The sequence below is a fragment of the Branchiostoma lanceolatum genome, chromosome 1 (assembly GCF_035083965.1).
Source record: "Branchiostoma lanceolatum isolate klBraLanc5 chromosome 1, klBraLanc5.hap2, whole genome shotgun sequence".
Classification (NCBI taxonomy): Eukaryota; Metazoa; Chordata; class Leptocardii; order Amphioxiformes; family Branchiostomatidae; genus Branchiostoma; species Branchiostoma lanceolatum.
The window spans coordinates 14,724,523-14,751,383 of NC_089722.1; the positions used below are offsets into that span (position 1 = coordinate 14,724,523).

A 26,861-nucleotide genomic window follows, 5' to 3' on the forward strand; every position below is an offset into this window, starting at 1 on the left:
TTATATACTGCTCGTGTTGCTGCGGTGCAATTTAGCGTTGCTGAAATATGAAACTGGCGCGCACCACAAAGAACGGCCGCACCGGCAGAAGACGAAGATGTGGTCGCAAATTTGCTTCCATACATCTTCCAATGTAACTTGGATAGTTCTGGGGAAGGCCTAAGGAACAGCTTGTCTGATGGACGTCCAGAAAAAGGACATCGTTAGAGGTATATTTTGACTCTGAATCTCCGAGTTTCTTGCACCCATGTGGTCTCTGCACGTTTGCCCAAGTAACGTGGGGAGGGGGGGCGGATGATACTTTGGCTCGGAGAGTTTAGCTCGCTTCCAACTTTTGCAGACACTCTTGGGCCTTAAAATTTTTAACGTGGTTAGATGTTCATTACAGATGTCCTGACTATGTTATCACAATCTTCTAGTTCTAGGTTCTTAGGTGCCACTCTATGCAAGCGCTTTACTCCAACAGAGGAGTGTTGATTAGTATCCTATCAAGATCAAGTTTGTCCATATCATGTGTACAATATGTTCTGTTCCCTTTCACCTTGTAGATGAAGCCCATTTTGCAGTGCCTGGGAAACCTCCCCTCCCCACCGCAAGACGACAGTATGAGAAGAGGGGTTCTCTCCCCACAAGTGAGCTGGCAAGGGCCAAACTACCAAGGTACAGTTGGATAAATTATTACTTAATTTTTGTCAGACAGAACCACAGCTCTTTTTTCTTTCAATCGTATGCATAGCTATTGTACCATGTGTATGAGTTAAGCAAGTAATATATGAATTATCATTTAAGACTGTAAGCTTTCGGTAAATAGTGGTAAACTGGAACAATCCAAGTGTTGTGTTTTCAGCACTGGAACAAAGAACGAGACTACTGTCATTCTTGATTTGTTAACTAACCTAATTTTAGCTAATTTAACGGTCACTAGTCAACCTCTTAAATGTCATCATCGCTTTTATTTGATCACTAATATTTGAGACAGTGATGTTTGTTCCCACCGTTAAAGATGCTCTATGTAGGATTGGTGCGCTAAAACGTAAAACAAAAAGTCAAGTTTCCAGCTATATTTTTGCACAGTTAGATGAATAAACCCTACCATGTTACATATCACCAGTCAGGAAGAGGCAGTTGGGCGATATTTCGCCATGCGAGCGCGTTTGAAAGCTGGGGACTTTGTTGTTGCTGCACGCGCGCGCGGGGCGTCCGCCATCTTTGTTCAAATTTCCGGATATATCCGATTACGTCCGAGTTTGCCCGAACCTGTCCGGAGATTAGTCACGTGGTCTACCGTGACCTTTCACCCGTTCTATTTTTACCGTGGCGCGGGATCTCCGATTTTGCCGGCTGTTTACTTGTTTTCGTCTTGGTTTTCGTGATCGCCTGCCTTCGATTTATTTGTGAAGATGGACAGACGGCCCAAACGACGAGCAGCCAACGCAGCACGGGAGAAGTTCCAAGCATTATCAGAGTCAGAAAATGACGAGGTAACACATGTCTGATCATTTACTTTACTACGGTTTACTTTTACTAGTAGTTTTAGGGCATAAAGTTCGATATTGTTGTTGTTTCTTCGGCTACATTGGATCATATGGACCTTGAAAACGTTCGGTCAAACGTCCGTTTTTCATCGAGGCCAAACAATATAGAACAAATATATTATCTGATGTTTCCGTCTTCCTCGTGTACAATCTTATTTTTCTTACCACAATGTTGGTCTGGCTACATCTGGTTCCTATCTAATACGTCAAGCCTACGTAGTCTAACCTAACTGTTACACGTAAACAAGCGGATTCCTTTGCTATTGTTGAAAGAAAGGTGCTAAATGTAACAGCTGATTGCAAACGTACTTTATTTCACTTTTTCTGCTTCTGTGTCCCAATTCAACGTTTGGAAATTACATTCCTGAATGTGTAGATCACTAAACATCTGTTGAGAAAATGGAAAGTTTACATCCAATGTTACCGTCCGCTCGTTTTGTAACGCGAACCAAGGACGCGTGAACGAGCGCATTCCTTTGCTATTTTGAATTTGAAAGGAAGCAAAGGTGCTAATTGAAACAACTATGGCCGATTCTGCAAGCGTAATATGTATTTTTCATCTTTCTTCTACTGTGTCCCAAACCAACGTATGGAAAATACAATTTCAGACTAATTAAATATCTCTTGAGAAAAATTGAAAACTAGAAATTGGCCAAATAGAGTGAAGAGTATGCTAAGAGAGTCGGCTACGGAGAGAGCGTCCAATCTGCCATCCTAGGAGCCTGCAAGTGAAAGCCTGGCAAATATTCTCCCTATAGCCGGTGGTTATTTCGGTAGAGGATATCGGTTGACGGTGTTTCTGAGAAATTACGGTGGGCTAATCTGTATGTAACTTTTGTGGCAAGTATGTCATCACGAGCGAAAGTATATGTACGCTATGTTACATAAGCAGGGCATTTGTCGTCGAGATGTCAATCACATTCCTCTACTACCGAAAGAAAGCTGGAAAACGTGTCTAGGTTGCATAAAAACGATATGATGCATTGTGTTCCTTTATCCAGGTTTCTAGTGATGTGGTGCCTAACGGTAGCGGTGGTTTTGTGGTGCGTGACAGCGACGATGGTGATGATGTGGTGCACGGAGGACTGTTCCAGCGATGGAGGGGGGAACGCCTAGCAACGAGTAATGCCCCCTCTAACCTGAGCCATGACGGTCGGCTGGACCCGGCACGATCACCTGATCGAGCAGAACTAGTACAACGGCTGATGAGTGACGTGACCGCGGACATGTCTTTGAGCAACAGCTCTTCCTCCAGCTCCGACTCCGACATGTCAGAGCATGAGGTTAGTGGGGGTCGTCCTGTTGGACAGGGGGCAGAGGGGGCAACCCCAACTGTCACCGGACCTGTTCAAGCACCTGTCGTGACACCCACTCCAACAGCCAGGCGCACCTACAGAAGGCGGAACACTTCAGTTGGACAGGGGGCAGAGGGGGCAACCCCAACTGTCACCGGACCTGTTCAAGCACCTGTCGTGACACCCGCTCCAAGAGCCAGGCGCACCTACAGAAGGCGGAACACTTCAGTTGGACAAGGGGCAGAGGGGGCAACCCCAACTGTCACCGGACCTGTTCAAGCACCTGTCGTGACACCCGCTCCAAGAGCCAGGCGCAACAACAGAAGGCGGAACACTCCTATCATGAGGCAACAGGACAGGGAGAGGATCGAGCAAATACGATCAAGACGGAATGAAAACGCGAAGGTAACTTTGGCTACAATACTTAGTAATTGGATACATAATAACCCTGAATAGATAAATTCATGATATACACATTACTTTGCGATCAGCGTTGTAAAGTTTCCTTTTTTTTATCTAAGGTGAAGATAGACAGGATGACGGAAGCTCAGGCCAAGTACGTTTTGTACAAGGTCCTGGAGCGACAGCCAGGCCTGATACTAGACATCACTGTCATCATAGAAAGCAGTGGAGGTGACCAAGACGGCGTCGGTGCAGGTGTCGTCGGTGCAGGTGGCGCTGCGGGTGTCGTCGGTGCAGGTGGCGCTGCGGGTGTCGTCGGTGCAGGTGGCACTGCGGGTGTCGTCGGTGCAGGTGGCGCTGCGGGTGTCGTCGGTGCAGGTGGCGCTGCGGGTGTCGTCGGTGCAGGTGGCGCTGCGGGTGTCGTCGGTGCAGGTGGCGCTGCGGGTGTCGTCGGTGCAGGTGGCGCTGCGGGTGTCGTCGGTGCAGGTGGTGCTGCGGGTGTAGTCGATGGAGGTGGCGCTGCGGGTGTCGTCGGTGCAGGTGGTGCTGCGGGTGTAGTCGATGGAGGTGTCGCTGCGGGTGGCGTCGGTGCAGGTGGCGCTGCGGGTGCGGTCGGTGCAGGTGGCGGCGGGGCAGGTGGCGGCGGTGACGTCAACGCCGTACCCCCCGAGTGGTGTACCTGTGGCCGCTGCCAGGACATGCCGTCCGACGTGGAAAAGGTGTGCTGTGGGGGTGGACGCGACAGCTGCACTTCAGAATTACCTGTAAGCCATCAAGTCTGTTTATCCACAAGTTTTGATCGTACATGTACCCATATTCATTTTCTTTTTAACAAGAAACATGCGGATGGGATCTGATAACGAGGTTTTGCTACGATGTACAAGTAGAATACCATCTCTATTCAATACTATCTCTCTAAGAATAGCTCTCCAAGTATTTCATTGCTTATCAGTCCTTTACTTTCTTCTTTCAGGACATCGATCTGCATATCCTTGACCCTGGGATACTTACACTAGCAAGGCTATACAGAAACGATGTGTTTGCACTTGAGGACAGTCAAGAGCCAGGGCAAGACAACAAGGAATACAGACATGCTGCATACAGACAGTTCATCTTATGGCAGCATGGGAGCCTGGGGGCAGGGAACAGAAGGGTCATCCCTAGTTGCTGTGTGTGCAAAATCAGGCGACGGTTCCCTGACCCCCATGGCCAGTACATAGGCTTCCGTCCAAGTAGAATATAAACGTGAAGTAGAAGTAGTTGTACATAGTAGCAGTGTTCGTATCTAGTATATTTGAACATGTTTCCGAGTGGAATCTTGACTGTATACACCATACAAGTATCTTATGAAGTTTATACAAAGTTCTAGTTCCACATAGTAGCAGTGGTAGTATCCAGTATATATGAACTGGAGTCTTGACTCTAACTATACTGCATACAAGTATCTTATGAAGTTTATACAAAGTTCTAGTTCTACATAGTAGCAGTGGTAGTATCCAGTATATTTGAACTGGAGTCTTGACTCTAACTATACTGCATACAAGTATCTTATGAAGTTTATACAAAGTTCTAGTTCTACATAGTAGCAGTAGTTTTCAATAGTAGCAGTTGTAATATCCAGTATGTTTACACAAAGTTTATATAAAAAGTAATTACATTTGCTGTTCAAACAAAACATGATTTTTATACTGTATAATACCAGTCGTTACAGCCAACTGCTCATTACTGAGCAGAATGTAAACATGAACTAGTACTTTGCTAAATAGAATATAAACGTGTGATAGAAGTAGTTTCAAATAGTAGCAGTGTTAGTATATCCAGTATATTTGAACATGTTGCTGAGAGGAGTCTTGACTCTAACTATGCAGCATACAAGTATCTCATGAAGTTTATACAAATACATTTGCTGTTCAAACAGGATTTTCATACTGTATACTGTACTTTAAGTATAATTTCAGTTGGACAGGGGGCAGAGGGGGCAACATAACAAACCATAAAACATAATAACATGCATGGTAAAACATCTCGCAGATGAAATACAACGCTTAATCAAAAAGTAAAATAATCAAAATGCATTCCAAATATTGTATGGAAGCCTGTCTGATCACCCAAGTTATCATCCGGTCTGGAACACCGGCATCAAACACCAGTATCAAACACTTATAAAACATCATCCCAGTCCAGGTATGACATAAATAAGATCATTACACACTATTCCTGCACTATCCTTGACCTGTGCTGCTCGACAAGCTGAGCTGTTGGTGGTGGAGGGTGCCTTGGCAGTGGACCCCGCCTCCTTGGGTCGTTCTCGGACATTGGCTGCGTTCGGCTCATGCCTCTGCCTGAGTCGATCCTCTCCGCTACAATCCTGCTTTGCAGCTCTGGGATGTAGCTGTAGTCCTTGGGCACTTTAACGTTGTAATAGGTCCACCTGTCCGACTTCTTCTGGAAGGACCTATGCTGCCTAAAGGTATAAAGTAGTAACAGTAGATTTCAGTTACCTTCAAGTCCACTTCAAAGAGTGTTCAAAAACCTAGTTAAATAACTTATAGATAACTCATGTAGACACAAACATGTACATTCTCTGCATATTGAAATCAGACAAAAATGTAAGTCTACAATAGACTTCTGTTAGGAATAGTCTGTAAGTGGGAGTATAAATAGAGGTGTGAAAGTGCAATTAAAAGTCAGATAAGGAGAGAAAACACATCCACATACATCACTTCTCCATCACGCTTCCTCTTTGCCACCGGCCGGTCTTTGTGTCTGTTGTAGTCGATGGCTGCCAACAGACAGCGCGCCCCATACACATCCGGACTGAAGGCGAACCTCTTCGAGGCATACATCAAAATGTGATTCTGGAAACTTTCCAGATGAGATGTCAGCCTAGAACAAAGCAGCAAATGAAAATGATTTTCTTTGCAAAGCAAACATTTGCCCCAGAAAACACTTGATAAGAATACATGACTTTCCCTTTCTATGACAAAAAAGGCATATTTATCAAAACCTGTATCTAAATATGTCATCAGACCCACCTGAAACGCAGAAACTTGTGGGCTGTCTTCAGCCATCTCTTGTTGAGGATGATGGCTGCCAGCTTCTGGTGGGGTGCAGAGCCAGAGACAAGCCAGGTTGTGGTCCTGACCTCGGTCTCACTGATGGGGTCGTGATAACACCCACCCAGGGTCCATGTGTGCTTATTGCAGACATGGTTCAACACACCTGCCCACATTGCCTGGTGACAAGAAGCTCATATTTTACTACTTGTTACACTGAAGAAGGTCCCCTCAAAACATAAACACAATTCAATCATGAACAGTCAATTAACATTTGCAAACAATGAAGTTATCTACCACACTTTAGATAGGTCCCCAGGGTGGTCATCTTAGACAAGTTTGACTGTAGTTATCTATTCAACAGATGGCAAGATATAAAATGTTTTCTGTTCAAAGAGTTAAAACTCAAAACTCACCAAAAATACTTCAAAGTCCCTCCCAGATTTCTGGCAGCAGTACCAGAAGTGGTTAACTATGTGGCTAGCCCACTTCTTCAGCTCAGTGCAGCCCTTCTCTTGGCCAGCCTAATTCAATAAAAAGAGAGAAAAACAGTGTGCTGTAATTGCATGTCTTGTTGTCTCATTCACTCTTAGTAAGAATACCTCCAGCAAGTCCATTGTGCCTCATTCAATACAACAGTCATGTCGCTGCACTTCTGCGTACTCTTGTGCCACAGGACACAAACAGAAGTAAATAGAAGGATGTAATATTGCTTCTGAAATGTTGATCATGCCATTGCTACTGCATGTGAGTGAAAAGGATGACAAATAAAAACTTACTGCCACAATCTTCTTCAAGATGTTCTTGGCACCATGCCAAACATCGAGAGAGTGGAAGATCCCTTTCCTCCCATACTCTCCTGTGTCAGGACCTGTTTATGAGAAAGATTGTATTTTGATTGTTTAATGTCCTGTCTGCAAATGACTGTTATCACAGATACATATCAAAATTCAGTTAATAACTGTCACGGTTGTCATAGCCATAGTTTTGTCATTGCACGCAAACATAAGACAGAAAAGTGACATCATGCAACAGAAAAATACATCAAAAGTCCCACTGTACTTACGCATTAAGACACTGATCTGGGGGTGTGCATCAGTGCACACCTCCTTCACAGGGACACGTTCTGCCTCCATTTTCCCCATCATTTTCTGGAAGGCTGCCTTCTCTGTCCTGGCAGATACCCTCTGTGTCTCGCGCTTGTCAACCACCTCCACTGACACAATCGCCTTAGTGTCGTTGTCCATGGTTGTGTATGTACAATACTGGGCGCAGTGTCCAGGGGAATCCATACGCCCATCTCCTGTGTAGAATAGGAGCAATGTTGTTTAGCCATTATCATTCAACGAATCTATTTTAATATTACATGTCTTGAATGCTATGCATGAGGGAATTAATAGGATAGATTTGCATAAACACATTAAAAAGAATAGCCACGAGGCAAGTGATATTCCTGTCATAGTCATAAGTAAAGCTAATGTGGACTGGAGGAACCCATGACAGCCCAATTTCAGGTACAAAATAATAATAATTACCAGAATTGCAACAAAACAAAGACAACAATCAGCATAAACACAGCATAGAAATAATGATGGCTTATATATAATTTTTCAGATGATGGTCTTACTATCAAAATAAGTAACATACCCAGTAGAACAACGTTGTCCCTTCTCTTCAAGTCACGTAAGATGTTGTTGTTCTCTTCTTCCCAGTACTTTTGTATGGCAGGCACACAGTACTGTTTCTGTATGGCATAGAATGTCGACGGGCCAACACACCCCATGTTCATGAACTTGAACATGAGGTTTACCTTGCTGTAGTTGTTACCCGACAACAGGATGTTTGATGCCAGCATGAAGTCCCCTCCTTGCATCGAGTACTTGAATCTGGGCTGGGAGCACCATTTCTCCTGAGGATGGCCTTCTGCACATTTCTGAGTGACAAGACAATAGGACATGTAATGACGTGTTTAACACCTCATCTAAGTTGGAATACAGCTAAACCCCAAAAGACTGATGCTGGGGAAACAGACAACACATTATGAGCTATTAGTAAGGACATGCTGACAAGTTGAACAAAGACTACATAAGTAAATATGTATGTCTATAAACAACAGACTTACCCATGTCAGGATGATCCCACTTCCCACTGACTTTGTTGTTGGCTCTGGAGTGACTTCGCTGGAACATCCTTTTTCCTTGCATATGTTGTACGGTAACCTTAGGAACCGCACAAGTGCAAGCAGACACTCTGTGTAGACGATGCTACACTTCATGCCCACAAGGTCCTTTGGCTCTTTTATCTGAAGTTGTTCTGGCGTCTCAAACTGGAAGTCTTCTGTTGTTCCCTCTGCCACTGACTGGTCATGCGCAAAGACTTCCTCCTCAGGAGTAATGATGGGAAGTGTCCTCATATCTTCATTCAACTTTCTGTATGAAGACCTACAACACATTGGATAGAAGTAAGATATTTTGAAGAAGTCTTTGGCTTGAAAACGAAATAATCATCCATGGCAGAACTTATGATGGGAATTAAGAAAGGACGTAAATATATAAAAAAAATGATACACGCTCAGGACACTATGATAACTCAGAACACACCTTAGTCTCACCGGGGGAACCCACTCAGGATCACACTCCTCCCAGTCATCATCTTCCTCACTCCAGTCCTCATCTTCACCTTCTCTCAGTTCCCCAGCGTCACTTATCATCTCATCTTCATCTATCCATTCCCCACGTTCTTCATCATAGTACTCCACAGATATCCTTGAGGAAACATGACAAATACATGTTCAAATATAAACTTGAAAACAAAATCACATGTCATGCGTTCCAAGTATGCATCAGTGTGGAGGCTTCAACAATTTGAACAAATCACACATCGAAAAGACAAAGAACAAATAAGGGGAATGAGGAAGGAAAATTAGTACAATAATAGCAAAAGGGTAATAAAGAATTCTTACCGACTGTTTTCTAAGGCATTCATATCAGAGTCATCCACATCATCCTCATCTGTTTCTGACAGCCACCGAAACTCACCCCTGCAACAAAGATGTATCATGGTCACGATGAGTGCTGACTTAGCAGAGATACATGTATTGTTCTCCCACCTTATATACAGCACTATCAGTCTGCTATGGTTTACACACATATGTCACAATAACATCAAGCAAATTTATTCCATATGAAATACTTTTCTGAATACTTACAGAACAGAAGTAGTTCTGTCATGTTCGGAGTCTGAAGCAACACTTGACAGATGACCAGCATTGAGGTCAGGTGGCTGTAATACTGTCTGTGGACTGGATATCATTGCCTGGTGAGTTGGGGTTTGTGGTGTGGACTGTGGGCTGTGAGGTGGGCTTGGTGTCTTTGCTGGGCCTGGGGGGCTGTGAGGTGACCTGGGCTTGTCCTCGTTGTTATTGTGCTTGTTATAGCTGTAAGAAAAAATAGTGACTGAAAGTTATCAGATGGAAATTGAGTAACACTATTAATATTATACCCGGATTAGGCACTGGTTATAAGATTACAACTCTCTACCATTTTGTATGTACAACATTTACATCTTTGAAGCACAGGGAAACTTTTTCTATAAACTTTTCTCTATTCTAAGGTGAAGCAAAACATTCAGAAACTTCCACATATTCTTCCATGGCACCTACATATATTGCTGCACAGCACCATTATATAGCTTGCCACTTTCAATATTAAATGAAAAAAAATTTGTATATACATGTCAGAAATTCTGAACTTTTAATCAAAGTACACATACACACAGATTTGGTGCCACATGGTAAATTACCGAGAGATAACAGAAAAAAATACCCACTACAGTCTAGTAATATATTGCACAATTTTTGAATAAATGTGCATAAAATTTCATCGGGTGTCATGTAGAGTTCATGTAAATATAAATACAAATAAACATCGAGGAAATCCAGGCGAGTTGTGAACCATGCACGGTTCGGTCGTCGTCACAACAGAGTAACAAACAGCGCGCTCAAAATGGTTGACATTTAGAATGACAAAGGCCGCATGTCTCATGTGCACGCCTCGAAAACCCTTTGATTCTTACCCATCCCATTGCCACAAAAATGCATTTCTACATCTAGCTATAACATACGACGGTACAAACTGAAATTGATCAAACTTGTGTAGTAGGATTTACTGGGTAAAGAACGCATAATTTACCATGCACCGCTGACTCATTTTGGTGTAAGTGCGGTGCAGAGGGGCGCCCGTCTTGTTTACGTATTTATCTGGCCTCCGGGAAAGAGACATATACGAAAATAAAATCTAGGCAAATCACTTTCGACATAAACGAGAAGTCGAGGTTGATCGGTGCAACTCATAGCGTAAATTGAACGAATGCACATGTGTAAAATATGACTGTATAAATACAAACTCCACAAACCTGTCGATCAGTAGACGAGCAACAGCACAGTCTGTCCAAACTTCCTTTGTCTTCTCCTTGAGCATTTCCCTTATGTTCTTCCAGTCTTGATACGACTCGAGCAGGAGGATACGCGTTTTTCCTCTTGCTTGCCTCTTCCTTTTCGTGGTGGAATCAGTCTGCTTACTGCGACGCTTTCGCTTCGGGCCAGCACCATCGTCCTCACTCCCGCATGGGTCCGCCATTTTGTTTCAGAGACTCGGCGGATCATGACGTCACGCAAGATTCCCGAAGATTCCCGACCGAAAACCGTTTCTTTTTGAGTTTTGAAGCTGTCTACTTCCGGGTGGTGTCGCGGAAAGAGCGCACCTCGAGCGGACTGTTTGTTATCCGTTATTATACGTTAGAAATATGAAATGATGACAGAAGTATGTTGAAAAGTGATAGTAAATGAGAATTACATCAAGATATCTGTTATATATCTGATATTCACAATATTCAAAATTTTGGCGCTCAATCCTACATAGAGCATCTTTAAAATTATGTGCAGTGACGTACTGGATTTACAGTATATGATGGACACTACATTGTCACATGAGTGACATGACAATGCTCTCTATGCCCAATATTTATCCAAAATTATCAAGAATGTGTTATATGTCCTCGCTGTTTAGATCTGTTGTTCTTCCTTCCCTTCCCTACCCAGACCTATCAGCCAGCCCAGACTGCAGAAGAACTTGGGAGGAGGCTCCCTGGCTAGACTTAACTTGGACAGGTGAATGAACAAACTCCACAAGCTAAACCTGTAGCTATTATATTACATAATACAAAATAAATCAAGCAACAAGATAGATTCTCTAAAAAGTCAGACATTTCAGATAGCATTCAGTGTCTTTCAATTCATCAGTGACTGAGAATGAGCTTGAAGACAAGCGTAACTCGTATATAACATTAAGAGACTCTGAAAAAAAAGTAGCAAAAGAAATTGTTTAGTTGTCAATGATGGTTGACCAGGGCTCGAAATACTGGGTGCATGTGCACCCAGTGCACCCAATTTTGGAGCTGTGCACCTAATTTTTTACTGTGGGTGCACTGGTGCACCCAAATATTTTTGTACGGTTTGATGTGTAAAGGTATCACTGCACACTAGTAGACAGCATATTCTTGACATCTAAATGCAAGAAAATAATAAAATCTTTGTTGTAGTACTTGTTTAAGATTTTGATGTTAGAATTTGAGTTAATTTGGATTTTAAAAGCTTCAAAACTGCGTGCCGCGATCACATGCCAAACACGCATTAAGAGGAACAGTAAGGTTTGTCATTAGATTTTGCTTACAATAGTTACATTCTACTTTATTTAATGTGGTGCACCCAAAAAATTTTTGGTGCACCCAATTTTTTAGGTTGGGTGCACCAGTGCACCTATTCCCAAAACTGAATTTCGAGCCCTGTTGACGTAATCATCTCATTTTTCACTTGTGGGAAAAATGAGGACACAAACAGCTGATACAACAGTTTCTTGTAAGGCACTGGCAGTTTGGCACATAAGGTTTCATGTAAAGAAAATAGGCACTGATCCCTCAGAACGTTTCATTGGAATAGTTCTTCAACTAAGCCAGTATTCCAGTAGTGTGGTGTTGACCATTTTTGTTGTTCTTTTTTACAGAGAGAAATCCAGTAGCTTGGTACAGCTGTCAAATCTCAAAACCAAGTAAGTACAGGATCTTTTTTTTGTTTCATTTAAATGTGACACCTTTCTTTGTTTTAGGACTATCACAGTATCAGATCTACATGTACCATAACATTAACAGTCTGTGTAGGAATAATTTGACAGTTCAAAGTTTCAACTTTGCCAGTATGCCAGCAGAACAGTCAGGGAACTCCTGAAAGTGACGACAAACTCCTCTGTGTCTATCCATGATGGTTGACGTAATCATCCTACCTGCCACATGGCATTGTGGGGAAGCAATTTCACTGAGATACGCATGGGAGACATGTCAATTCTTACTTACTAGTAGTAGTCTGAGTAAAACTTAAAATCATTTTTGTAAACTTGAAAACAAGCGTTGTATTATCGTAAAGAATTACAGTATAACATTTTTCCTTCTTTGCAAGAAAACCCTATATTTGTACGTGTGAGAAGCTGTGAGTATTGCCGGTAGCTTCCTTGTATTTCATGTTTTGTCAGTGATGCGAAATTTATTGTAAGCTGCATTTTGCATGACAAACATATCATGATGATGTACATTTGATAATTTGCTGTGTTGTTCCACAGAACCTTAAGTTCCAGTAACCTGGCAGCGGTGTCAGACAGTAACCTGTCTGTACAGGAGGCTGCCCCCCTCAGGAGTTACGAGACACCCCACACAGCAGAGGCAGCTACTAAAGTATGCACCAAGCTACTGGAATACTGTAAATGCATTCAAGTTTGCGGTGGTTTTATGCTCTTCCCCATGAACTTAAACTACCGCAAAAATGCTTGTTTTACCTTCTGCCTGCTCGCCTTATGCTATTGTTTCAAGCGCAAACTTAAAAGTACCGCGAATACTCCATTTTCTCCCTACCACAAAACCAAATCACCTCAAACTTAAATGCATTTACAGTATACTAGTCGTAGCCCCCATCTGTGGTTTTGTCTCAAAGACAACTATTACTAGTACCTAAGCAACAAGCTTTTGTGCAGATATAATCTGGCATAAGAAAATAAATCAAAGTTAGCTTTTGTGCAGATTCAATCGGGCATAAGAAAATAAATCAAAGTGCTGTTAGTATATCACATGTAGACCTGTTATAAATCACTTGTGTTTATTTTACAAAGTGATATTTCCTAACAATAAGCATACATTTGCTCACACAATAGAAGTCATAGATGAATTATTATGGTGTAATTAATCAGTGTTTACCCCAGAGCATGTCCTTCCCGATTTGAATTTTCCTCTTCTTTGTCGTAGGTTTATTTTGAACAGTTGGTGAAGAGGTATTTCTACCAGCTCACTGAAGGTTGTGGGAACAAGAAATGCAAGAACAAATTTTGCCACTCTTGCCCAGGTAAACAGTACATTGCCATACAAATTTGATAACATTAAATACTTGTAAAAAATTATTATACAGTTTATGTAGTTTATTGTGCAACAAAAATCTTGTCTATGTATGTATTACTTAACTTGCTTGTTCTGTTGCGAACTGTCGTTTTTATCATTATTCTTGTTCAATGTTGTTTATCATGATCTTAATAACAGCATTTTTATTGGGAAATTTTACATGCTTTGGGTATATCTATTGTACATGAGTGTTGAATTGACCTAATTTTTACAATTGATATTTTGTTTCTCCAGGGCACATTGTTGTACCAAAAGACATGTTAGCAATGATCAGCATAGAGCTTGCCACAAGACAAAGGTGATTTTGTTACATCCTGGTTGTTGATTTATATTCAACAACTTTTAATGTATTTTTATCTGTTATCTTTACAATTATGAATGGCTTACAAGTTGTTTTTACCATACAGGCCATACCTATGTTCCATGAAGAAGTTTTTGGACAGACCACTACCATCAGATGTATGTATTCAATTTTTGCCTTTGATTTTCACAATCAGTGTGATTTAAATCTTCTCATCTGTAATGGTTACATTTTCAATGATGAGCTGGTTTACTAGATACATAAGATGACAAACTTAAAGTACATCAGTGTAGCCCAAAGCTTAATTGCAGTGCTACAATACAGAGCCTGCAGTACATACTAAAAGTTAAACCACCTGGGAAATGTAATACGAAATGTAAGACTGTTAAATGCTTTCCACAATATTTACATTTAGAAGACATTCACACACAAGATTTGTTGCTCACAAAGCATTCAGGAGCTTTACACAATATGGTAGATTCGTGTTTATAAGAGTTGCAAATGTGATTTGGAATGAAAACATTTTGCTAATACCCACAAAACACTTTTTGTTTCCAGATTTTTCACATAGAGAAAGGGAGACCAAAGCCATTCCTACACACCATGTTCTCATGCAGTCCTTTCTTGGGACTCTTCAAAGAGACTCCGGAAGAAACAAGTCCTCCAAACAAGCCATCCAAACCAAGACTGCTGTCCTCCAGCTCTAAAACACTGAACATAGCATCACATTCCAGTCTCGTATTAAAAGCTGCTACCTCGCTGAACTCAGTGGCAGATTCGAGACAGGTGCATTCAAATCTCAGACAAGAGGTTTTGAGGAGGGGTTCCTTTACTAACTATGATGGCTGGAGTGGACGTAGGGCTAGTACAGACTGTGTGTTGAATAAACTCACACTGGACAAGAATGGGCTGACTGGAAGCAGTAGGGAACTAAGTGGGAGTATGGAGAATATTCTGGGTGGTTCACCCAGAGCACTGTCTATCCACAGGTAGGAACTAAAGCATTGTTCCAACATGCACTGCTACAAATTTGATGTTTTACACATTTTGGGAAGTCAAAGTTAGGAAATTCATTCTAAACTTATTATTTTACAGTCTACATTCTATTGATTATACTGCTGTCTATGATGCTTGACGTAATCATCTGTCTTGCCATATTTGGCACTATGGAGACAAAATTAACTGAGACAGCCGAAAAACTAAACCTCATGTTATATGTGTGCTAACTATTACAGCAAAATTATGTATCTTAAGTAATATTGCCTACCAATTGATTTATGAATTACTTTTGTGACTGATAACATGAACGGTTTTTTGAATAAGATATCTGTCTAATATGAAACTATACTGTTTATAACAATGGTTCAAAAGCCAATTAACCATAACCTGCCCCCCTCCCCATTTCAGTAATGGTAGCAGACCGGGCAGCCTGACGTTTGGCCAGAGTGTTCATCAGGAGGAGGGTCTGAACTCCCTGTCCAGTCTGACCACCAGCCCGTCCCGCCTGCTGTCCTCTGCGGAGTGCCTTAGTGACCAGTCGCCCGAGCTGGAGGAGTTTGAGAGGGAGTGTATGCTGGAGATGTCCTCAGATGACATCAGGGAGTTCTCACTCACACATCTCACACTGCCCATGCTTCAGGTGGGGGACAGTTTACCTTAAAACTGTTTCAGTGATAGTATTCTTTTGTTGTAGCTTAAGTGATTTTTTTTTAGATTAATTTTTTGAGCATTTTGACATTTTTTGTTGTTGACCCCAAAATGATTGTTTATTAATAACCAAACAATGAATCTTTGATTTATTACAAAAAAAGTAGCCAATCTTTGAATCATTGATTAATTTATTACTTTGGGGTCAACAAAAATGTCAAAATCATAGCATAATCAGGCTGATTCAGCACTTTGCTTGCTTTTTTCTTTACAATAGCTTTGACTCTGTGTTAGAGAAGTTAGAAGGCTTGTAGTTATGGCTTTTCAGTATCTCTGACAATGCTGAAGAAAACAACTCATGATTTCTTGCAGGAATTTAGCAACTACATGCTTAATTTATTAACCTTCTCCCTGCTGCCTAACTCTGTAACAAATAGGAAATTGGGTGCCAAACGGCTACTTCTGTGTGCTAAAGGTTAACTTTAAATGTTAGCTGTATGATGCTTGATTCTTCTTTGATAATATTAATTATGCATGTGTCATATTGTGGACATCAAAACAAGTGGTTGGTTTGAAGCCTTTGCCAACTGTTATTATGTCCACATAGAACAAGGTACCAGTGGGATGTGCCGACAGCCAGTCTGAAGGGTTAGACTGTCTGTGCGATTGTCTCACACATTGTTCGTCATCTTCCTACATTAGTTTAAGTCTGAAGATGGGCGTGGTTGTGTCAAGACCTCAGCACCATCTTATGACTTTTCATTTTCGAACTGAGAGATTACCAATCTCGATGATGACCTTCACTTTCAACTTTGCTGTATGTGATGTAACATGAAGCGATGTTAAAGCATCCTAGCAAAGATGGGTATTTGAAATTAACTTTTACATCCTTGCCTCTACCTTTGCTTCTGTTGAACTTGTTAAGTCATGTTGATATAGCTGCTATGTCACTTAGTTTAGAAAATGCTGCTATAATATGCTATCCAAAGAGTAAGTGTTAAACAATTTCAATTTTGTGTTGTTCCCAGGACACAGTGGATAAGTACAGGGAGCTTGGGGACCCGTCCTTCCTCCTCAACACAATCAGAACAGTCTTCACCTCATCACAGGCTCTCAATGATAGCTTCAAGGTGAGGAAGTAACAGGCTTTCATTCAGCTCCAATTGTAATATGAAGTTCCTAGTAAACTTAGCCCCTCTAAAATTTATTGTATGATTTTTAGAATAAAGCGAAAATCTTTATCTAAGAATCAGTAATTTATTAATGTTGCTGTCTATGATGTTTGACGTAATCATCTGTCTGCCATATTTGGCACACTGGAGACAAAATTAACTGAGACAGCATTCATACTTCGTCCACCATGCTTTTACTGAATCTTTAGTAAAGTAAGACTGTTTTTTACTTCTTGAAGCATACTGAGTCTGACAGTGGTGTGAACATTGACCTGGAGTCCCTCAGGAAAGCTTACCATCTACTATGCAACCTGCAACCACAGGTAAGACATTCTAAATACCTTTTTTTTTACCTGCTAGTACAGTAATAGACCTGGCGCATCCCCGTCTTTTATGACAGCCAACGAAAGGGTATGTCACCCTGTAAGGGACGGTATAACCCTGTCGCCGCGAAAGTATGTCGCCTGATGATGACAAAGTTTTTAAATTGACAAAGTCCTTGCAAGCTTTTTGACTATGTTATTGATCATCGGTTGAAATTTTCAAGTGGCGTACTTTATTAAGATCTTCTAATTATTAGTAAGACAGTGTTCTTAAGGAAGTTTGAGATTGATGATATGTTCTTTTTAAGGAAACTTTCAAGACTGCGATGGCCAATGCAGTAGAGATCCTCCTGTCTTCGTTACGAGGCACAAGTGTACAGCCCAACGAGATTGCACAGGTATGTTCATGCACCTACAAGTTCAGGATTTGATTTGTTGTCAATTTTGTTTACCAAATCTGTAATTTAAAGTCAGTGCTCTGGTAAAGCTGCTGTCTATGATGTTTGACGTAATCATCTTCCCTGCCATATTGGCAGACTGGAGACAAAATTAACTGAGACAGCATTTTTATTAAAATTAAGATAAGATATTCAGACAAAATCATGCATAAAACTCATGACTAAGGTGGAATTGAGATTTGTACACTGTAGTTTTGTACACTGGCAGTTCTAAATGTTCACTCTGTATTTGTTTTCAGCTGATCCTTCTGATGGAAAACCCCCTCATGGAGACCAGGCCAGCCTTGCTGCACAAGCTGTGCCAGGTAGTGGCCAGCCTCCCCCACACCTCACGTTCACAGCTGGCCCGGGCGCTCATGAAATACGACAAGGCCAACTTCAGGACCTTCCTACAGCTGTTCCAGGCTCACTTGGTGCAGTCTCTACATCCTGACAAGGGGTGGGTTTTTGTTTGTTTGTTTGTTTGTTTGTTTGTTTGTTTGTTTGTGTTGCATACCGGGAGATCGCCTCATGGTGTAACACACCAGGTTTGTACTGAGGACTACAAACTGCATATCCCGACAGATTTTCAAGATGTCTGAAATGTACCAGTTTTTAGTTTATTGAATGAATCATCTAGTATTAGTATTAGCAAACTAGGTAGATTTGTATAAATTCTCAAGCTTTTGTTTGCCATATATTCAAAATTCAGATGACCATGATGGTTCTTAATTGGATATTTGATACAGCTTTGTTATATTAAAGTTATTATGTGTGAAATGTCTGGATGTATTCATCAGCCTAGAATTTATGTTAAGATAGCACATGAAGATTCTCAAATAACTGAGTCAGTATCGCCCTGAAGAAGGTGACAGATGGTTATCAAAACTTCAACTTAGGTAAAAAAAACACTTGGTTATGTACAAAGAACTGTGTTATCCACTGACTTCCCAACCTGATGAAACTATTCACAGATGATAGATTAATGTCTTGACCATTCCTCCAGTGCTAGGGACCAGATGTTGGATGTTGCTAGGACGTTGTCCGTGTTCCATCTCGCCAACAGTCGTGCTCACAGCTCCAGAGGAAAGGCCATTCTGCCTCTGTCTGACTTCTACTGCCCAGTTTTGGCCAGGTCAGATACAGATCTTCTACATGCATTCATAGAATGATTACTTTTTTGTCAAAGGTGAATACGATGGAATGTGCGTTATGCTAATGATTACCTCATTTGCATAATGTATGCAAAACATATTTCCCTTATGCACCTCTGTCTACTTTTGTTTTGTATGAAAATCATATACATATTTTCTTGTTTTGCCAATGAAGGTTAGACATCCATGTAATGAGATACCCACTAAAAAAGTCACTCAAGCATCTGGACAACTGGAAAACGGTCAGACGTTTCAGAAAGCATCCACTGTCTTTCATCTTAATCTTCATATGCATTCTCAGTCACTTATGAAAGACAGTAGATGCTATCTGAAACATTTGACAGTTTTCAAAACTTGTCCAGTTGCTTGGGTAACTTATGAGTATTGAGTATTTCCTTGTTTCAGTTCTTTTTTTGTCTCACGAAAGTAATCACATATTGTTTTATGATTTTCAGAAAAATGGACTACAAGCATGAGTATGGGGACTGGACTTCAAACCAGAGTTCCATGCTGGACTTTCCTTACCTGTTAGACCCATCGGTAGGTCTAATGTCTGTTGTACATACAAAAGATGAAATCAGCTTCCTTTAAATAATTTTTAAAGAGTACTTTATCTAGAGGCATTGTTTGATCATAATGTGCCTACAAGTTCAGGAGTTAGCCTGTTAATTTTGTTTACCAAATCTTTAATCTAAACTTAAAGTCAGTACTCTGGTAAAGCTGCTGTCTGTGATGTTTGACGTAATCATCTGACATGCCATATTTGGCACATTGGAGACAAAATTAACTGAGACAGCATTGAATTAAGATGAAATATTCTGAAAAAATCTTGACTAAAACTCATGACAAGTGGAATTTAGGTTCATAAACCGTAGTATTATACAGTCTGGCAGTTATAAATGTTCACAAAAAGTACTTATATCTACAGGCATTGATCAAATATCTCACATCTTTTTCTTATTTTAAAGAGTTCTTTATTTAGTTTGATGACAAATTCCTATTAATTGTGGCTATACAGGACAGATTTAGACTAAAAATGTTCTGTATCTTTCAGTTGAAGGTCCGTATCCTACACTTTGATGCTGTGGTGCAGATGAGGAAAGAGTACCAGAATGCAATCCTACATCAGGCAGTAAGTATATCTATGTCAACTGATGGAAAGCCCATATAGTGATTTTTCCATATGGATGTTGATCTTTTGTCAGTTTCATCCATTCTATTTTGTTGTCTGATGTACACTGAACAACATTAAGTTTCAAAAACTCTATTTCAGAGAGTGAATCAAGCTCAGAGATACCTCAACCAACTAAACAAGTAAGTACTCTGTGATGAAGCGTCTGATAATTTCCAAACTAGTGATCAGTACTGCTGTCTATGATGCTTGACGTAATCATCTGTCCTGCCATATTTGGCACACTGGAGACAAAATTGACTGAGACAGCATTGTTGAAAATTAGATAAAAGACTTGGGAAAAAATAACTTGACTAGAACTTATGACTAAAGTGGGATGGAGGCAAAGACACTTGTACACTGTAGTTTTTGAAGTTCTGATATAAGCATCGCCTCCGCTTCTTTTACTCATCAAACATAGATATATCTGATATTTGGAGTTTCTTTTAGCACAACCAGGGGTGTCCCTGTGGTGTAGTGGTCTGCGCCTTTGCTACTATGCCACATCTGGTTCAAATTACTTGGACCAGAAGGACTGGGGTTCTAGTCCCACGTAGGGCACCTCTGGACAAGAGGCGCATTGAGTCATACCAAAGACTTTATAAAAATGGTACATACTTATGAAACAGTATGGAAGTTAAACACACTCCACTGCCAGTGGACTAGCCCCCTGCTGCAGTGATTGCACCACAGTGTGGCCCCAGGGCTATGAAACGGAGATGGGCACCGCCCTATACATCAATTATGGTGTGGGAGGATTTTAACTTTTTAACTTAGCACAACCAGGTAATCTCACCTGCTGACATTTCGGTGTCTGTCAGACATCTTCTTCAGAGCTTCTGACTAGAGTACTGCTTCTCACCGCTATAAGTAGCCGATGTAGGTGGCGCTTTTGCGGCGAGAACGTAATCCCAAATATGGCTGAGCTTGTATCCCCCCTCGTCTCGGTTCATCACAGGTGATGACTTCCTGATCCATACTGCCTCTTTAATCCAACGAATGCGTCTGTTGTCCTCTCTGTCTATTACTTTGGCCCCCTCCCAGTCAATGACGCAATGTTCTACCAACCTGATGAAATTATTTTCGGAAGGATAGATATATCTTTGTCATACCTGGGCTGGAAAAACCTTTGATACAGGTTTTCTGGACTGGGCGATAACTTGGGTTATCACACAGGGTACTACTTTTATCACACAGCCTTCCATAAAATATTTAGAATGCATTTCGAGTGCGCCGGTTGCGCCGCTGTCGAAAATTCAAATACTGGATTCGGAGGCTGGAATCGATGTTGGTACAACTTTTTTTGTTCAAGGACACAGAACTCTCTCAACTTCTGGCGTATTTTGCATTGAAATGTGTTTTGTTTTTTTTGTGGGTATGGCATAACCCTCGGTCCCGGCCTTCCCACGGGTCGTATCACCCTCAGGGCGATATGAGCCGTGGTCAGGCTGGTACCTCGGGTGATGCGGAATACACTGTATTGTATTCTATATGTAGTTTAATGGGGATCATGTGAAACAAGCAAATCATCTCCTCACAGGGAAGCATCCCTGGAGGACGGTGTCCAGGCGGCCACCTGTCCCTTCCTGGTGCTGGAGATCCGCAGGGACCAGCTGATTCAGGACACGCTGGCCGAGGTGCAGCTCAAGAAGGACCAGCTCAAGAAACCGCTCAAGATCAAGTACATCGGTGGTGGCGAGCAGGTCAGTAAATTCAGAAATGTTTGCGGTGGTTTTATATTTGCGTTTTTTGCGTCGACTGTTTCACCGCGAACTTAAAATCACTGTGAACATTTTTGCCCAATACTGCAGCCATTGATAATGATTCATCCAATACAACTGGAGAATGCTTTATTGATAATGCTGTCTGTGATGTTTGACGTAATCATCTGTCCTGCCATTTTTGGCATACTGGAGACAAAATTAACTGAGACAGCATTGTTGAAGAGGTCAGAGGTCACCTCATGATGTACATGTAAAAGGTCATTGCATAGTTAACCATCTTTGTTCCATTTTAGTTAAATAGTTGTGCATGCACAGTAAAGCCAACCAAACAATAGTATTAGTAGGGCCCAAAATATGGAAATAAAAGAAATGCTGAAATCGTTATGGTATGTAGTGACATTAACTAACACTTTTTAATATGCGTAATAACTTCATACTTTGAGCATTTTAAAACCTGCATAAACGTGTTGTACAATGATTCCCTTAGTTTCGCGAGCCTACAAAAACCCTGGTGATTATTTTTAGTGAGTTCTCACATCACAATGACGTTGTATTTTTGCATGATGGACGTCGCTATATAAACTAATCATGTATAGAAATGACTTTCAAAATCCAATTCTCGGGCCCTAATATTGCTTGGGTTTCCTTTAAAAGTGCTTGATGCATAAATGCTGACTCAAGTTGTTGATTGTGTCCATAACTGGCAACAATACATTGAAACTGTACCTACTGTACATTACAGTCTGTCCTTGTCCTGACCAGTGGAAAATTAGCTTTTGAGTCACCGGAAATGCTCTTTTCCATTTCGCTGTGATGACAGGGCCTGGACATGGGTGGTCTGCAGAAGGAGTTTTTCCAGATGATCACAGAGTCTGTGTTCGACCCTAACTACGGCATGTTTGTCTACCTAGAGGAGAGTAGGAGCCTATGGATCAATGGTGAGCACCAGTTCTAACACTTCCAAGTTTCAGCATTATCATTTACAAGTACTAGATGTCTTATTCTCTTTACAATTAGCACACTGAAGTAGCCGTTTGGGACCCAATTCCCTATTGGTTACGATGTTATATAATTAGGCAGCAGGGAGAAGGTTAAAGAAATTTTTTTTTCAAAATGTTTTAGAGTAAAAATTGATACAATCAAGTATGGTTAGGGTCTTTCCATTAGATAGCTTGGGTTAGATATCCAGGCATTTGATGCACCAAATTGTTTGATGTAATCAATCAGCGACCACCTTTTTTAAGCGAAGCTAGTGTGTTCTAGCCTGAGTGTCATCCTAGTTAGTTCTAGGCTTTCCCCCCACTGGAACTAACTACTAGTAAATTGCAGGATGACACTCAGGCTAAGTGTGTTGTGCCAGAGGGCTAAATTTTCTCAACTATACAAATACAGAACTCTCTCAAGCTTGAGAGTTGAGATTTCAAATTTAACGTACTATTTTCTTGTTACAGGGGAATCCCCTGAGTCAGATGGGGAGTTTGAGCTGGTGGGTATCATCCTGGGGTTAGCCATCTACAATGGTGTGATCCTTGATGTGCATTTCCCCATGACTGTGTACAAGAAACTTCAGGGGGAGACTCTAGAGTTGGCTGACCTACAGGACATCCAGCCGACCTTGGCTAGTGGACTACAGGAACTATTAAACTATGAGGGAGATGTAGAGATGGACCTGTGCTATACTTTCCAGGTCAGAAAAGATTTTAGATTTCCTTCATTTACCTCCATGAGTAATGGACGTATTGTCGATTTGTTTGTATGTTTGTCTTTTCAGAGTTATAATTTGGTCAATGTTTATTTTGGGCCTTCTAGAAGGTGAACTTGGTACTGCAGCAGTACCTTCAGGTTTTGTACCTTTTGTCTTGGACACGGTACAGTTTTGATTTGTTTGTGGCAGGAAGTGGAAACTTGACAGTTTATTTTAGGTCCATGAAGTATATAGAGTGTGGAGTGTGCATGAAGTATATATCGTATGTAAAATCTAAAACCCAGCTGTATTATATATTTTGAGTGTCATTTTGTTGGGCCTGCTTGTTGGGTCATTTGTCTATTTAACTGGTGTTTGTGTTGTTCCCAACAGGTTTCATACGAGTCCTTTGGCCATGTGAAGACAGTTGATCTGATAGAGAACGGATCTGAGGTCCCAGTCAACAACAAGGTGCATACTGTATAGACATGTTCGAATTTGTTGAAAGCTTGGTGTTGAGGTTTCCTTTGCTGTACTATTTGTTCATTGCGGTTTTGTCTAGCCCTTTGTTCTTCCTATGCAACCACAGAACCGAGGAGAATTTGTTCGCCGGTATGTCAACTTCTTGCTTGTGGACAGTGTGGAGAGACAGTTTGAGGTAAGTACATGCACTACAAGTATTATTAGATGGAAGTTCATTGTCACTGTCATAGATGTTTAGACGCCCTGTTTACATGTATATGATGACCTTAGAATTACAAACCTGTGCTGGACAGGGGTAGTTATCTCTGCATACTTTGTAAGTCATACTTCATCTGACTTACAACAAAAGGTTTGCAGAAGACAATTCTTGTGTTTCGTGTTGTAACAATGTTTGTGTGTCTATGATGACTTGTACAGTAGGGAGTGTGTTCATAATACAATTTTCATGTTGTCTTTGTTTTGCAGGCCTTTTCCCGAGGCTTCCACTTGGTGTGTGGAGGAAGAGTCTTGACCCTGTTCAGAGCAGAGGAGATAGAACTTCTCATCTGTGGAAGTACTGAACTGGTATGACAGCTGTTATCAATGTTCAGAATACTGTAATTCTTGATTTGTTAACTGTAACTTATCTTAGCTAATTTAACGATTACTGGTCAACCGCTAAAATTTCATTAACGCAAAAACATTATATTTGATCACTAATATTTGAGATAGTAATGTTTGTTCCCACCGTTAAAATTAAGTGCCGTGACCTTAACTCCATTTTCCCCCAACCGCTATATTTTCCTGCCGCTATATTAAAGTGATTTACAGTACTAGTTGAAGTGTTGATTCGTACAGTAGACCATTGAAAGGGGGCCATTCCTACAAAATATAAAACCCATTATATCCTTTGGAAAAGACAAGTCTTGTACAGGAGTTATTAGGTTTAATGCAATTTTTAGCATTATTTCAATTTTTTCTTGCAGGATTTTGATGGGCTGGAAGCATCTACAGTCTATGAAGATGGATACTCAAAGTAAGAACATAACATTTCCAAAACAGTTTTTCTCCTCAAGTATGTTTGGTTGTATGCTTGCGACTCAAAATTTGCAATTCCTTTTTTCAACTCTCTTACCATTTGCTAACGTGTGCCACACTAATGACTGGACTACTTTGTTCACAGGGAACACAAGACTGTGCGAGCCCTGTGGTCAGTGGTGAGGTCACTGTCACACAAACACAAGAAGATGCTGCTGATGTTCATCACTGGGAGTGACAGGGTAAGACCTGCTTACGTCGCACATAGTTGCAACTCTTCAAAACAAGTAAAGCTGTCATCTTGGAATTTTTGAGACACTTTTGTTCTCAAAAAGCGACTCGTATTAAGTGCTGTAAAGCTGACAATATATACTTTCTAGAACCGATTGTGCAAATAACTTATGTAGTTGTCCTAGAGAATACTTCAGGGCAAGTATACATGTAAGCCCTTACCCTACGAAGAAATGTACTTTAAGACTTTTTTCTGTTCTTTATTCATGTATAGGTCCCACTGAAAGGCCTCTCCACCCTAAGGATCACTGTTCAGAGACATGGATCAGATTCAGAAAGGTAAAAAGAAGAGTTTGCAAGAAGTACTTTTTGGGGACTATAGATCTAAGAAATCTTGCTATGCCTATGTGTAGAAAAGTATAAGAAACACATCAGGCGAAAGTTCAGCCACAGAGGTGTTGGTGAATGACCTCTGACCTCACCTTACGACAGGAACGGAATATGGACTACGAGTATGGATTATGGCTCTGTAAATTTTGTATGTATCGATGTATATGTATTTTAGACTTATGTTTTGTACTGATTGTATTGTGTTATCCAGGGCCCCACTGCAAAGCAGTGTGGTGCACTGAGTTGGGCCACCCTGGCTAAATAAAACAGAAACAAACAAACAAACAATCAGTACCTATGACCACTAAAGTCCCAATATCTAGATAGGTTTTAGAAAAGAACTTTGTTTCAAACTTTTCAGATGCATTTCATTCAAGACAGTACACATTTTTGTTACACTCAAGCAACTGGCCTATTGGAATCTAATCCCAACCAGTTAGTATCTTAGAGTTGCCTAGCGATTTATAAGGAGCTTAACTTCCTTAAGCTAACTTTCTCTGTGTTTTTCTCCATCACTCAGACTACCCACAGCCATGACCTGTTTCAACACCCTCCTCCTGCCTTCCTACAAGGACGAAGAAAAACTAAAGAACAGACTTCTTACCGCTATAGAGAACTGTAAAGGATTCGGTCTCACATGAGTTCTATTATAAGATATATGCAGATGTTTATGATTGTAAATCAGTTGCATGTTTCGAATGGTCTAGTCCAATTGTGTATGAATATGATTTTCAAACAGTATTGTTGCTTTTTTGTGTCATGTTAAATTGTTACAGTTTGCCAAGTACGTTGGGTATCAATCTCGAAAAGGAAGATGCTGTGTACTGTTCTAAAAATTGCTAAGAATATGTATTTGAATTTATGATAGCAATTTGCTGCTGTGTTAACATTTGCATATGTAAAGCATTTGTTGTTTACCTCTTTGAAAGTTGAATATATTTATTCTCCACAAGTCTCTGCGTTGATACATTCCTAGTGTATGAGTAGTGCAACATATTTTGACAGAAGATTGCTGCTATATCCATTTTCAGTGTTTACATTGTTTATGTTATAACAATAACTCAGTGTTGAATGGTTGTTTGTGTGAATTGGGGGAATTGTAGGTCAAGACAACCTAATAAATTACAAAAAAAAAATTGGTTTGGACATTTTAATTGATGACAAAATTAACAACATCAACTATCATCTGCATAGACTGTTCTGTATCATATATTCTCAAATTCTTTTATTTTTGTACATATTTGTACTTTTGTAGATACAATTTATGTGATAATGTTGAAATTACCACACACCACTTTATTGGTCTCTTTGTTTATGCAGTGAGAAAATAAAATTTTGTTCAAGA

At 40.7% G+C, this 26,861-nt stretch overlaps 2 protein-coding genes, 1 long non-coding RNA gene and 1 other non-coding gene across 4 annotated transcripts; 3 read left to right on the top strand and 1 right to left on the bottom strand.

Moving 5' to 3' along the window:
- Positions 1-25: 25 nt before the first annotated feature.
- LOC136436637 (probable E3 ubiquitin-protein ligase HECTD2) lies at positions 26-26,861 on the top strand. Its single transcript, XM_066430795.1, has 28 exons — positions 26-209; positions 549-660; positions 11,387-11,455; positions 12,348-12,392; positions 12,957-13,068; positions 13,633-13,729; positions 14,017-14,080; positions 14,190-14,241; positions 14,642-15,072; positions 15,491-15,722; positions 16,759-16,860; positions 17,142-17,225; positions 17,534-17,623; positions 17,923-18,122; positions 18,669-18,797; positions 19,272-19,356; positions 19,871-19,948; positions 20,090-20,130; positions 21,528-21,690; positions 22,532-22,649; positions 23,163-23,398; positions 23,789-23,866; positions 23,985-24,053; positions 24,344-24,442; positions 24,844-24,893; positions 25,041-25,137; positions 25,401-25,465; positions 26,037-26,861. Exons 1-28 carry the CDS (start codon positions 179-181, stop codon positions 26,155-26,157), a joined length of 3,150 nt encoding a protein of 1,049 aa, XP_066286892.1. The 5' UTR covers positions 26-178; the 3' UTR covers positions 26,158-26,861.
- On the top strand, positions 3,714-6,468 carry LOC136436714 (uncharacterized). Its single transcript, XR_010756071.1, has 2 exons — positions 3,714-3,996; positions 4,206-6,468. It is a non-coding gene; the product is annotated as an uncharacterized lncRNA (long non-coding RNA).
- On the bottom strand, positions 4,506-11,198 carry LOC136436644 (uncharacterized). Its single transcript, XM_066430807.1, has 12 exons — positions 10,702-11,198; positions 9,497-9,724; positions 9,251-9,328; positions 8,889-9,053; positions 8,411-8,729; positions 7,936-8,221; positions 7,355-7,591; positions 7,068-7,159; positions 6,705-6,812; positions 6,268-6,467; positions 5,951-6,118; positions 4,506-5,696 (listed from the first exon to the last, which is right to left on the bottom strand). The coding sequence occupies exons 1-12, from the start codon at positions 10,923-10,925 to the stop codon at positions 5,444-5,446; spliced, it is 2,358 nt and encodes a 785-aa protein (XP_066286904.1). The 5' UTR covers positions 10,926-11,198; the 3' UTR covers positions 4,506-5,443.
- Positions 16,277-16,410, top strand: LOC136426371 (small Cajal body-specific RNA 14). The gene has a single exon (XR_010754298.1). It is a non-coding gene; the product is annotated as a small Cajal body-specific RNA 14 (non-coding RNA).

Bases quoted from the DNA above. Each gene is read 5' to 3' on its own strand.
- LOC136436637 (XM_066430795.1), top strand. From the start codon at position 179: ATGGACGTCCAGAAAAAGGACATCGTTAGAG. The intron at 17,624-17,922 runs GTATGTTCATGC...ATTTGTTTTCAG, and splicing joins AGCCCAACGAGATTGCACAG to CTGATCCTTCTGATGGAAAA. The intron at 20,131-21,527 runs GTAAGTACTCTG...ATCTCCTCACAG, and splicing joins TACCTCAACCAACTAAACAA to GGAAGCATCCCTGGAGGACG.
- LOC136436644 (XM_066430807.1), bottom strand. From the start codon at position 10,925: ATGGCGGACCCATGCGGGAGTGAGGACGATGGTGCTGGCCCGAAGCGA. The intron at 8,730-8,888 runs GTGTGTTCTGAG...AATGTGTTGTAG, and splicing joins GTTCCCCCGGTGAGACTAAG to GTCTTCATACAGAAAGTTGA. The intron at 8,222-8,410 runs GTAAGTCTGTTG...CTTGTCACTCAG, and splicing joins GTGGGATCATCCTGACATGG to AAATGTGCAGAAGGCCATCC.